This window comes from Gracilinanus agilis, chromosome 2 (genome assembly GCF_016433145.1).
Source record: "Gracilinanus agilis isolate LMUSP501 chromosome 2, AgileGrace, whole genome shotgun sequence".
NCBI classification, from domain to species: domain Eukaryota; kingdom Metazoa; phylum Chordata; class Mammalia; order Didelphimorphia; family Didelphidae; genus Gracilinanus; species Gracilinanus agilis.
The window spans coordinates 91,644,384-91,657,867 of NC_058131.1; the positions used below are offsets into that span (position 1 = coordinate 91,644,384).

General features: G+C 38.3%; 2 protein-coding genes across 4 annotated transcripts in view; one reads left to right on the forward strand and one right to left on the reverse strand.

Annotated features, from left to right (window-relative positions):
- Positions 1–1,104: 1,104 nt before the first annotated feature.
- On the reverse strand, positions 1,105–2,055 carry LOC123233326 (atherin-like). The gene is made up of 2 exons (XM_044659464.1): positions 2,026–2,055; positions 1,105–1,812 (listed from the first exon to the last, which is right to left on the reverse strand). The coding sequence occupies exons 1-2, from the start codon at positions 2,053–2,055 to the stop codon at positions 1,105–1,107; spliced, it is 738 nt and encodes a 245-aa protein (XP_044515399.1).
- Positions 1,543–13,484, forward strand: part of PPM1B (protein phosphatase, Mg2+/Mn2+ dependent 1B) — a 76,499-nt gene continuing 64,557 nt past the window's right edge. For 2 of the 3 annotated variants that reach the window (XM_044663285.1, XM_044663283.1), the window contains exon 1: positions 1,543–1,595. The gene's annotated coding sequence lies outside the window, so the exon portion shown is untranslated. Of the gene's footprint in view, positions 1,596–3,287; positions 3,318–13,484 lie in introns of those variants that run through there. The other variant, XM_044663284.1, reaches the window with a different exon arrangement.

The window sequence follows — 13,484 nt, forward strand, 5'->3', positions numbered from 1 at the left end:
CTTTCTGTTGGTCACATGTGCTTACGCAAACTCCCAGCACTTCCCTAAATTTCCCTCCCTCTCCTGGTCTCTCCTCCGGGCGGGTGGTTTCGCTCAGTGCCTCCGATTGGTCGGCGATGATTTCATTGTCAAGGAACATCCGGGTCTTCTCTCCCCTCCCCCCAGGTTATCCTGTCCTCCGCACTTCCGACCAGTCCCGCGACCGCCCCACCCCGTAGGACGAAGCAAAACAACCGCCTCTCCCTTGATCTCTCCTCTGTCCAGTCCGCCGCCTCCCGTCTTGCCTCCCATACCCTAGAGAGGCGTCTTTGTCCTCCAATGAGGAACGAGGACGACTTTCTCCACCAATTAGAATTCAATGCTTGCAATCTGGGGCGGTGTAGGGCCGCTAAGCCCAAACCTGGGTGGCCTGTTGGCTCCTTAGAGCTTGCTTGTACGCAGGGTTTAGAGGTTGGTAACAGCAGGAAAAGCTCTTCATTGGGACGCGACGGAGGTTGATGGGGACTCCGCGTTTGATTGATAGGGGAGTCCTGCCAATCGCATTTACGAGATCTCCCCGCCTTTTGCTTTCCCATTTAAAAAAAGCCGGTGTGACGGACTTGGAAATTGGCTCAATGATGGACAACTAGAGAAAGCCAATGATGTGAGAGGTTCGAATCACTATTTGGACCAATAGAAAAAGGGAATAGTTAGGGTCAGGCTCGGCAAGTAGGCCGAACGTATGGGCGGTGTTTGATTGACAGCTATCTTGACTTATGATCAAGTAGGCCACCGACACCAATGAAGGGAAGGTATTGCTGAATCTGGTTAAGCATGAAGCAAATCACTTTAAGAGGTTGGGTCTTACTTAGTGGGCGGTGCTTGATGGACATGGACCTTGTCCAATTGGGAGAGGCCGTTGGTGCCCAATGGGAGATTCGGAATAGAGGCGAGGCCGTGGAGGCGGGGAAAATGAAATGCGGAGTTGCAAAAGGGAGTCCAACTGGCGGAGAGATCAGTGATGGACAGTCCACTTAGCGAACGGGCTTCCGTGACAGGGCGCGTGGCTTCTTAATGGGCGGGGGTTAGGGGCGGAGTCCACGAAGGGGCGGAGAGGAACGCGGACTAGGGGAGGAGGAGGGGGCCCATCGCAGAAGGAGCCGAGTTGCTGCTGCTACTGCTGCTGCTCAATGGCGGAGAAGCCGCCCGGGTTTTGACCGTCTCGTCCCCCCTTGGCAGTTGCGGGGGAGTTTCCTGCCGGCGCGGCTGGAGTCTCTGTTTCCTAGGGGTCGGTGGTTGGAAGATGCCCCAGAGAGACGAGGCCGCGACGGAGGAGGCGGCGGCGGCGGCGGCAGCAGCAGCAGCAGTAGCAGCTACGGCGCTGAGGTGGAGGGAAGGTGGCAGCGGCGGCGGCGGCGTGAAGGGCCCGACGGTGTAAACAGCCCTTGAGGCAGCAGCGGCCGAGGCCGGGGCAGGCGAAGAAGCGGCGGCGGCGGCGGCGGCGGCGAGGGGCCGCGCCTCCGTTGGGATCCCGGGGCTAAGTGCGGCGGGGGTGGGGGGAATTCTGCGCGGGGCCGGAGCGAGACCCGAGGGACCTCTCTGTCCTCCCGCCCCAGGTAAGCGCTGCCCGTTGCCTCGGGCGAGGGGGGCAAAAGGCCCCGAGGGTGACGGTGGAGGTGCTCCTCCTTCCCGGCTGCTTAATACCCTTCCCTTCCCCCACCCCTCCGGGAGCCCGGGACGCCAGGCCCGACTCCCGGGTAGGCCTCTGCCCTGGCCCTTTCCTTGGCCTTGGCCGAGGGTTGAAAGCGATGGATGCGTTTCAGAGGTCAGCTCCTAGCGGCGGAGCAACAAATGTTAAATAATCCTCTTCTTGCTTCTCTGGCTCTCTTGGCAGGAAGAGACTTTCTCTTTCTTTCTCGGGGGGGTAATGGGGTCCGCACCCCTGCCCCTACCTTAGGCCCTAAAGAGTCCCTTCCTCATGTGCCTGGTTTTCAGTCACCTCTCCCCGACTCTTTCACCCCTTCCCATTTTTTATTTCCTTCTCACTGCTCGGCAGACCTTTCTTTCTCTTGTCATTGCTCCTAACCATTACTTTTCGTCATATCCTTTATTTTCTTTAAATGGCTGCTTTTATGTTTTCTCCTTAATCCTTCTCTTATCCTGTTTTATCAACTAGTTCTAACTTACCTGTCTCTTATATCGCCATTCTTTAAGAAAAAAAAAAAATCAAAGCTTTAAATGGATTCTCGTGTCTCTTGAACCCAAGGTGGCTGTGGCTGCATTGCCCCACAAATTATGTCAAAGGCCCACTGAATGTAGGTTGACCTCTCTTGTTTGTAGTTTTTCCTATTAATTACTCTGTTTCTCATTCTTCCAGTAGCCCACCAAGAGTTAAAGGAGAAGCTATGGACACTTGCTATGTAAATGAAGGGTTGGATGAGAATTAAACATAGTTGATTCTTAAGTCATGAAGTCACTCCTTGTTTGTAGTTTAAAATAAGTAGGATCTTTGCTCTTGTGTGTCAATACCTACTCTTGAAGCATCCTGATTTGGAACTTAATGCTCTCAACTCAACAGCCTCAGGAAAACTTTTTTAAAGAAAAAAGAAATACCAAAATGATTTAGAAATTGTCTTAGAAGGGCAGCTATAGATCTCTTTAAAATAAACACCACATGGTTAACATCTAAATTAATTTGGCAGGCCATTTTATGAAAAGTATTATATAGGAATTGAGTCTTAGGGATAGGTTTCTACTTTGAATTTTGTTAAAATATTGACATCTCTGATGAGGTTTTTGATGTTTATTACATGGGTTAACATAAGACTCTTGAATTTTGCTACATAGGCATGAGTGTAGATTTGTACAGGGATGAACAACTAAATTGCCATATGCCCTAGAGGATAAGGAACTGTCACCAAAACTAAATGTTAATAGACATTGGTGTTTCATTTATTTTTGTTATGCAATAGCCAAGTTTCAATAGTTGGCCCACTTTTAAATAAAACATTTCTAAATAAACAATGAGGCAAGTTATTCTAGTTTTTTATATTTGCCTCTTCCATTAGTACAGGCTTCCTTTTTCAGTGTAACAAGGACAGTAAAGGATTTTAATATGATTCTTTTAAGATTTAGAGATTGATTTAGAGAATGAGTTAGGCATTTGTCTTTTTAAAATGTGTGTATTTTTTATTGACTAGAGGTAGAACACTACCAATTTTGGTTGGCCTGGAGTCTGAAGTCTTGGAGAGTTGCCTGAGACACTGAGAGGTTGTGACTTGCTCAAGGTCACAGCCAGTGTCATAAGCTAGATTTGAACACTGATCTTCTTGACACAGGTTGGCCATTTATCTTTATTCCATGCTTCCTATGTATGAACATTTGTGTGTGTGTATGCATGCTTGTGTATATTAACACTGGATTTTTAGCTGTAGCTGATCATAGATCTAGGAACCTTATAGACATAATGTAGTCTAACCCTCTCATTTTACAGATGAGGAAACTTGAGACCTGGAGATATTAAGTGATTTACTTGAGGTCACACTTCTAGTAAGTATAATATAGATGGAAATTTGAATCCAGGTCCTCTAACTCCAAACCCATTCATCTGTCTCCTCCTTTCCTTCTGTGTCCTCATTGTCTTTTTCTCCTTTTTTGTGTGGGCTTATTTTGCTATATCTTTCTCTGTCACTATTTCTGCAATAGCCATTAGTATTGCATTGTCAGTATGGTGTAATATTTTCACTTTTTTTGCATGTTAAGATTTCCTCAATTCTTTGTGTGCCCTCTTGATTGTTTTTGTGGTGATTTCACTTACTGATAGTTTTAAAATGATCAGCAGATCATTCAACTTTTTTTCCTGGATAATTACAGTATTCATAACAACAATGTTATCCCATTTCAGGTTGTAGTAGAATAAAGTACACTCAGTAATTAACATATAATTTCCAGTCACTTGAGGTTGATTTGAAGGTACAGTAAACTCTTTGAAATGATCAAGGCCTCCAAGAAGAGTAGGTTTATAACTTGACCAGTTCATAGACAACTGTTTTTGTTGAAAAATGCAAATGTTTACTATAAAGGAAAATTATAAATTGCTTTAACACTTGGAAAATGGAGTCTATCAATCTTAATGTAAATCCTAGAAGCCTGATATTTGCCATGTTTCTCAATGCTGCTAGCAGTGTAGTTAGAATATGGTAGGATAATTAGATGAGTGTAGTTTATGTAAGAAGTTGCCATCCCTAAAATGTTTTGTTTAAGTTAGAAACAACATTTTGAATGGCATTGTTAAATATAAACATGTCTTTGGTGGATTACTTTTGTGGGTGATACTTTTAAGTCTTTTCTCATAAAATCATTTCTCTATACCTATTGTACTTATTACATAGTTACAGATAAGGGACTACAACAATTTTATTTGTTGATAGAAACTATGTTTTATTATCCTTTGTGATGCTCATTACTCAATGGTTCTTTTAAAAATGTTAAATGTGGGCAGCTGGTTAGCTCAGTGGAGTGAGAGTCAGGCCTAGAGACAGGAGGTCCTAGGTTCAAACAGCCACTTCCCAGCTGTGTGACCCTGGGCAAGTCACTTGACCCCCATTGCCCACCCTTACCAATCTTCCACCTATGAGACAATACACCGAAGTACAAGGGTTAAAAAAAAAAATGTTAAATGTATGAGAAAAGCTAATTGTTAGTCACCCATCATAAATATTGACAAGAGAATGAAGTTATTTATAAGACTGGTTTAATTTGTGGTAGTAAAATCTGAAATAAAGAATTGAAGATTTGCATTTTTGCCCATTAAAAATAACTTGAATAAATCAGCAATACTAAATTAAACACATACACCCACAACTTAATTTGTTGAACCCCCAAATTTTAGTGTCATAATAATGTTAAAAGAAATTCAAGATGCTGATTGCAATTTTGTACAGCTCAAGTGTTCCTCCTCCTCCCCATATTTAAAAATAGAAACTTGATAGTAAAGGTTTCTGGGAATGTGGTACTGCTTTTTTTTAATTGATTTACACATTTGATATATTTTCTGTATTTGAAATTTGTTTTGGAGCCTGAAATCATACTGACCACTCTGATCACAATTTAGAGTTTTATAACAAAATGTGGCTTTGAACTGATCAAATTTTTTATAGAGATTAATGGCTATATTGATTAAACTGAACATGTCAAAGTAGAGATATAGTTAAAGGTCCCTAATAGCTAGGTAGATACATCCTGAAACTGTTATCCTATTATTACTACTCTTGTTCAAAGTGTGAAGGCAGGATAGGGTTTAGGGAAGTTTAGCAGCAAAATTTAGTATTTGCTTTCATATGATCCTTCTAAAAGTTTTTGAAATGCAATGCCAGTCAATGCTTGTCACTGTCAGCTGCTTCCCGGCCTCTGTCCCTGCTGGAGAGTGACTTCATTTCTTTGTGCCTCACTTTCTTCATCTTGGAAACTTGTGACTGGTTTGGATAATCTTGAAGGTCATTTCAGTTCTAATGTTTTTTGACCTGAACCAATCCAAAAAAGATTAGGGGGGGAAGGATGGCTAGAAGAAGAGAAAGATATAATAATTTACCAATCTTTATAACAGTTTCCTTAATCTTTCTCTAGAGGATGCTTATATCATGAAATTCCTTTCTTTTAAAAAGCCATTTTAGCCTTTAGTTAAGGTTAATTACTATTTTGAAAGGAATACTTCGTTATCTGAATATTATCTGAGACCTTTTTACTAAGTTTTCTAACCTAATTTAAAACTATAAATACTACTATATTCAGTGGAGTAGGAAAGTCATTTCAGCATGCTGTTTGCCTTTCCCTTCAGAACATTTTTGGTAAATGCTTGAGAATTATTTTGATTTGGTTTTGTAAGTTGTCTCAATGCTATGATAAAAAAAAGCTTTTTGATAAATGTTAAGAGCTTTTCTCAACCACTAAACCTAATCAGTAATTCTGATTAGCACTTTAATGTGTTCAGGCTGCATTGAAAAGTAATGACAGATCTTAAGTAAAGTTAATGTTTTGTAAATATACATTGTAACAACATTTTGGGGAAATTTTTGGCTTTTTAAAAAGTGGTCAGTGATTTGCTAATTTTCAATACTTTATTTTCAAGTCTTAAAATATCAACATTAAAATATGTACTTTAGTTGTGGGTTCTCCCACTGCTAGTACAGAAGGTAATCCCTTTTAGTCTTTGTGTTACATCTTGATTGTGTTTTTCCATAAATCCTCCACAGAACAATCTGTATACACACTGAAAACTACTCCTGTGGACATCAGAGCAACATTTGGGTTATCCATTTTATGATCCTTTTGCTGTATGTGATACATGATTGGCCCTGCTACTTTTCTATTCACATTTGACCTTGTTGATATCTTTTATGCTTTCTTGTGTATAAGTTATCTTTGATCATAGACTAGACTAGTTAAACTCAGTATGTGAACAGTGGGAAGAGCTAGAGTCAGAGGACTTGGTTTCAAGTTTTACCTATGTATGACATTTATACCTCTGTGACCTTAGGCAAGTCACTTCACTTCCCTGAGCCTCAGTTTCCTTATTTATAAAAGGGGACTTGGACTGAATGATCCCTTAGGTTTCTTCTAAAAAGAAGAAATTTATATTATCAATCTCCAAATCTACAATCCAATGACTATTTTCTGAGTGCTCATTTGTGTTACCTGCATTTTGATCTTTTGAGTTCAAGTTGTCTCATTATTTGCAGCCATATAACATAATCAGGAAGATGATAGTAGTTTTAAAAGATGACCACTTTGCAACAAGGAAATAATTTGAAATTAATGAAAAAGCAGTGTTTGGGCTGTTATTTTTTTTTTTTTCTGAAAACAAACAAAGTCAACAGGCATTTATTAAGTTCCCACTCTGCTAGACACAGGGAAATAAGGATGGGAGTCCAAAGAAAGAAACAAAACAAAGGGGGAAAATAGCCCCTGGCTCTCAGGGGACTCAAAGTCTTATGTGGATAGACAATATGGAAACAACTGTACAAATGATAGATACAGGTTTTAAATGGGAAATAATCAACAGAGAAAAGGCACTAATTACCATTATGTATTCCTTTTGGGCCTGGATTATTGTCCATTTTCAACACCGAAGATAATAATATTGATTGATAAATCATGCTAAGTCAAAGCACAGAAATATTCTCAGAAATTTTTTCTTTGCCTTTTTAATGTGTCTGCTACTAACGTGTAGTGCCCTTATCTAGAGTGTTGTAACGCTATTTGTCATTGAACATTTATCTTTTGTAACAAAAATATTAATCAGTTTTTGGTTGAAATAATAACTTCATAAATAGAAGACTATAAATGAGAGTGCTTTTATTGGATTTTACAACTCTTGTTGAACTAATGTCTATAATATAAGTTATTAACTTGAATCTTACAATAACTAATTGGTTTTATTATTAGATGTTGAACATTGGTTCAGTTTATTTTTAAAGGAAGTTAAAATGTTACCTCAAGATTAAGTAGTTTGATTTAATAATGGCACCAAACTAATGGAAGTTTTAAGAGTTGTAACTTTCGAAATGACCTAGTGAAGTCCTGTCTTTTTGACTTTTATTTTTTAATAAGTTAGAAATCTTTCATTAAAAAAAACAAACAACAACAAAAAAAAAACTCTTACCTTCTATCCTAGTGCTGATGCTAAGTATCGGTTACAAGACAGAGTAGTAAGGACTAAAAATTGGGATCAAGTGACTTGCCCAGGGTTACCCAGCTAGGAAGTTTCTAAGTTCCGATTTGAATCCATTACTTCCTGTCTCCAGGCCTGGCTCTCTATCCACTGAGCCACTCACCTGCTTAAAATCTTTCATTTATATTTGGGAAACTGTTTATACTGTGCAGGGGTTGGGAAGATAATTTTGTTTTGTTTTATTTTTTTTTTTATTTAGTATTTAACACAAACGGCTAGTGTTTTGAGGGAAAAGTTTGGTTAAAAAATGATTGGTAAGAGCAGCCAATCCTGGAATCAGGAGCATCTGGGTTCAAATATAACCTTAAACACTTTCTTTCCTGTGTGTCTGGGGTAAGGCACAATCCCAAAAGTCTAACCTTCACCAATTTTTACCTTGGAACTGATACTCAGTATCAATTTAAAGAAAAGGCAGGGGTTATACATTTGAAAAAAAGATTGGTAGGTGACCTTTGCGAAGATTCTGAAGTGGAAATTTAGTGTCCTTTGAAAGGCTTTAAAAATTTTGGTTGTATATGTGATTTAATTTCAGAATAGCCTCTTCACAGAATTATAGATTTCCATAGTTTTGAAGGAAATTCAATGGCCATCTACTTCAACCTATACCTGAAACAGTATACACTAAGATATATACCAAATTGTTTACATATACTTTGGTGTTTAGGAGCCTGTAGGGTCCTGGACTGGGTTAGGAAATTAAATGCAAAAGAAGTGTTGGGGGACAAGGGGTAGCTGGTTGGCTCTGAGGATTGAGAGCCAGGTCTAGAGACAGGAAGTCCTAGGTTCAAATCTGTCCTCAGACACTTCCTAGCCATATGACCCTGGGCAAGTCACTTAACCACCATTGCCCTAGCCCTTAACATTCTTCTACCTTGGAACCAATAAACAATATTGATTCTAAGATGGAAGGTAAAGGTTTAAAACATAAAAAAAAAGTATTGGGGGCAGCTGGGTAGCTCAGTGGAGTGAGAGTCAGGCCTAGAGACAGGAGGTCCAAGGTTCAAACCTGGCCTCAGGTACTTCCCAGCTGTGTGACCCTGGGCAAGTCACTTGACCCCCATTGCCCACCCTTACCAATCTTCCACCTATGAGACAATACACCGAAGTACAAGGGTTAAAAAAAAAAAAAAAGTATTGGGAAGTCCAAACTATTAACTATTCTGGCAACTATCCTCATTCTTTTTCCTTATTATGGATAATCTTTTTGATTTAGTTGTTGATTTGATTAAAATACTAGGCAATAAGGATTTAAAAAAGAGGAAGAGAAAGATTGCCTAAATTGGAATTAGCTAAGTAAGCTGTAAACATTGAAAAAAGAAAAAGGGGAGCATTGCAGATGCAAAATCCCCAGAGGGTGGGAGAAGGTAATGGGAGGAGAGGGTGAGAAATATTATTAAAAAGAAGTAAATAGTCAAGAGACTCATTTAATGCCAACCACTAGGTGCTACTTTGAGCTCCATATAGTTTGGTTGATTTATGTATGACTTGATTCCCCAGGTTTGGTGGGAATGTCTGTAGAAACATGTTTGAAGATGATAATATTCCTTATGTTTTCTTATGTATGTCTGAGAATATTGTGTAAGTAGTATATATAATATCTTTTGGTTTCTGGTGTGATAGCTGCCACTCTTACTGTATCAGATTCTTTTATTATTTGATAGATTTCTTCAAAATGCCTTAGAAAATCATCTTATCTCTGCTCTGCTACATTTATGTTACTTTGTGTCACTTGTTTCTTTTTTTGACTCCTTTTGACTTTTAAAATTTCTACTTGAAGTTATCCCAACTTTTTATACAATAGTTACTTAGGTGTCTGGCTCTCAGTTACCTATCTTCAAAACTTCAGTTGATGAATTTTGCCACAAGTATTATAGTTAAATTGTTGGTGAGATCTTCAGTTTTTACAGGTGGTACAGTGGGTAACATAGTAAGACTTGAATTTAAATTTGGTCTTTGACATTTACTGCAACCCTAGGTAAGTTACTTGACTACTTGTCTCCCTCAGTTTTCTCATCTATAAAATGAGGTTAATAGTAATGACTCCTAGGTTTGATATGAGGATAAAACAAGATATTTGTAAAGCATTTTGTTCACCTTAAAGTACTATGTAAATTCCAGCTAGCTAATGCTATATTTTTTTAGTGCCAAATGCCTTTTGTACTAGGAATAACTAGGGACCATCGGCCACTTTGACTTCACTTGGGAATCAGGTCTAGAAGAGGAGAGGGTCATATGTTTGTATGGTGAACTTGATCAAATTAGTGATTAGGGCCTGTTTCTTACATATCAAGCTTCGGCCATTAAGGTAATTTTATTAGAACAATAATATATAGTAACTACATTAGAGAAATGAGAGAAATGGCCTAGTTCTTTAAAAATGGGTCATTTTTGTATTTCTTCAGAATTTGTATTTTTGAAAAAATTTTGTATTTTGAAATTTGTATTTCTTCTTTATTTATACTTTATGGGAAGGGAGGAATCTTTAAATTTATTTTTGACTTTCATTGTTCATTTTAATGAACATTTACTCATTTATCCAGCATTTATCTACATGTCTCAGATCCTAAATTTTTGATGCCTTTCCCCATTTCAACTTGATTTTTAGAAATTTTATAATGTTAAATTTTATATTCTTTTTGGGTTTTGAGTTTTGTTTTTATAAAACAATGAAAACTAGAACTATAGAGGTTAAGTGTTTAGGCCTTTTATTTATTTATTTTTAGGCCCTTAACTTCTGTGTATTGGCTCATAGGTAGAAGAGTGGTAAGGGTGGGTAATGGGGGTCAAGTGACTCCCAGGGTCACATAGCTGGGAGGTGTCTGAAGCCAGATTTGAACCTCCACTCAGCTACCCAGCTGCCCCCCTGATTTAGGCCTTTTAAAATGTACAGTATGATAGTGGAGTCATATACTTTTATGGCATTTCAATTAGTGTATTATTACATTTTATTTGCAGAAGACATCTAGGGACTCGGTGGATTGAGAGCCAGGCCCAGAGATGCAAGGGTCCCAAGTTCAAATTTGGCCTCAGATACTTCCTAGCTGTGTGACCCTGGCTGGGCAAGTCACTTAACACCCCATTGCTTAGCCTTTACTACTCTTCTGCCTTGGAAGCAATGCACAGTATTGATACTAAGACGGAAGATAAGGGTTAAAATTAAAAGCTTTATATTTGCTGCCTTATGAAATTTTGTGCTTAGTCTAAAATATTAACGTGGCTAAATGTGGCATTTTTGCAAGTGGAATACTTGGTTCATACAGATTTCTGTGGGCCTGAAAATGTAATTGGTATTGGTTTGAGGAAAGAATTGGGAAAGAAGTGGAATGACTAAAGTAGTCATAAGGCTAATTTTGGTTATTTCCTTAATCTAGGAATTGAATCTTTTTTCTTAGGTAGTAGGCCTATCTGAGACAATTGAAGTTATAAATCTATCTTTGGCCTGTTGCTGCTGTGCTTTCTTATTTTTTAACCATTTTTTAGTTAAGCTGAGTGGAACTGTGTAGGTGGATGGCAGCTTTGTTTTCTTTTGATTATTGCTTTTATTTTCAAGGCTAAGTTAAAGTGGAAGGAATGAAAAACATTGGGGTCAGCAATTACTAATGGAGAAGAGTAGAAATAATTGATAGTTTAGAGAATATAAAAATTATAAGAATGTGAAATGTAGTTTGTAAACAAGGCTACATGGGAGAAATGGGGGAGATCTTGTCTAAAAAAAATTTAGATGCTGCTCAATGTTTTACTGCTATAATTGTCAACTTTTGTGACTTGGTAGCCTATCGGGACATTTTCTGGTATGCAAAATGGGAAAAATGTAATAATGTTATGAGAGAGAAAATTATTTCTAGGCTTTGACATGAGAATTAAGCCTTTCAAGGAAATGAACTCCTGCTTGATTGTTACATGTGCCTTTTAGTTGTGTTAGAACAGTTACAAAATCTTGGAGGTGGGTGAAAACATTTGATTCAGTACCTGTGTTCATTAGGTTATTTGTTGGTTTATTAAAATTTTATAACAAAAATAAGCATACTTTTGAACAGTTGCATTTATCAAGGAACATATGACCTGTTTAGATTATGTGTTCAAATATATGTAAAATTTTGAAGTTTATTTAATTCTCAGTCATTTGAAATTTTCTTTGACATAAAAATGATCAGAGAAAGAAGACTTCTGTCCAATAAAATTGAATATAGATTGTCCTTGCCCCCTTACCCTATTGTTTTGTAATTCAGTTCTGAAAATGTTTATTGAGCACTTACTGGGTGCAATGTGTAAGTGATTAAACAGAACAAAAATGAAAGAATCCCTTGCAAGAGAAAGTATGTGGGTGTGTTTTGTGCTCAGGCTGGGAGCTGAGAGGACCAAAAAAGGTGACCTCTGACACCTGAGCTGTATTTTGAAGGAAGTTCAGGGTTCTACAAAGTGGAGGCTAATGGGGATGTTATTTCAGACTTGTTATGGAAGGCTCTGTACCAAACTGGCTAATTTGATTGGAATATAATTAAATGTAAAGGATATTAAATAAAACTGGAGAGATTGGAGATAGATTGTGAAAGACTTCAAACAGCAATATGTGGGTTTTGAATTTTATGAGGCAATAGTAAACCTTGAAGGTTTTGTTTTTTTTAAAGGAAGGGATGATGAGGTCAAATGCATGTTTTCAGAATATGAATTATGCAGGTATATGGAGGCTATATTAGAGAGTCTAGAGGCAGCAATACTAATGAGGATGCTATTGCTGAAGCCTGAACTGGGCTAGAAGCAGTGTGTGTGTGTGTGTGTGTGTGTGTGTGTGTGTGTGTGTGTGTGTCCGTCCGTCCGTCCGTGTGTGTCCTCTACAATAGAACTTGATAACTGATTGTATCTAAGAGCTGAGGAAGAGGGAAGAGTTGAGGATGATTATTTGTGACTTTAATTTATAACAAACCAAGTCATTCTCCAATTGACAAATGGGCAAGGGATATGAATAAGCAATTTTCAGAGGAAGAGATCAAAGCTATCGATAATCATACGAGAAAATGTTCTAAATCCCTCTTGATTAGAGAAATGCAAATCAGAACAACTCTGAGATACTACCTTACACTCAACAGATTGTCCAATATGACAGTAAAGGAAAATAATAAATGTTGGAGGGGATGTGGCAAAATTGGGACACTTGCATTGCTGGTGGAGTTGTAAATTGATCCAGCTATTCTGGAAGGCAATTTGGAATTATGCCCAAAGGGCTATAGAAGAATGCATACCTTTTGATCCAGTAATACCACTACTAGATCTGTATCCCAAAGAGATTGAATGGGGGATGATAAAGAATTTTGAGATACAGAAAGGATAATCTATCCTAGACAGCTAGGTGGTACAGTGAGTGCTGGACCTGGAGTCAGGAGGACCTGATTTCAAAAGTAGCCTCAGACACATTAGCTTTGTAATCTTAGGCAAGTCATTTACCCTCTGTTTGTTCTAGTCTCCTCATTTGTAAAATGGGGATAATAATACCTTCTAGATAGAAATACCTTCTAGGATTATCGTGAGGATCAAATTAGATGACATATATGACATACTTAACACAGTGTTTGGCACATTGTTGACATGACACAAGTGCTAGCTATTATCATAAACATTTATTTTCTTGATAGATGTAGTCCTTTGCTGAAAAGGAAGAGGTAGTTACATGTGAAATCTAAGAAAAGAGACAAAGGTTTAGAAATGCTACTATGGAAAGTGAGATAGGATCAGTCAGCAAAGAATAAAATGATTGCTGAGCTTTAGTGAGCTTCCAGTT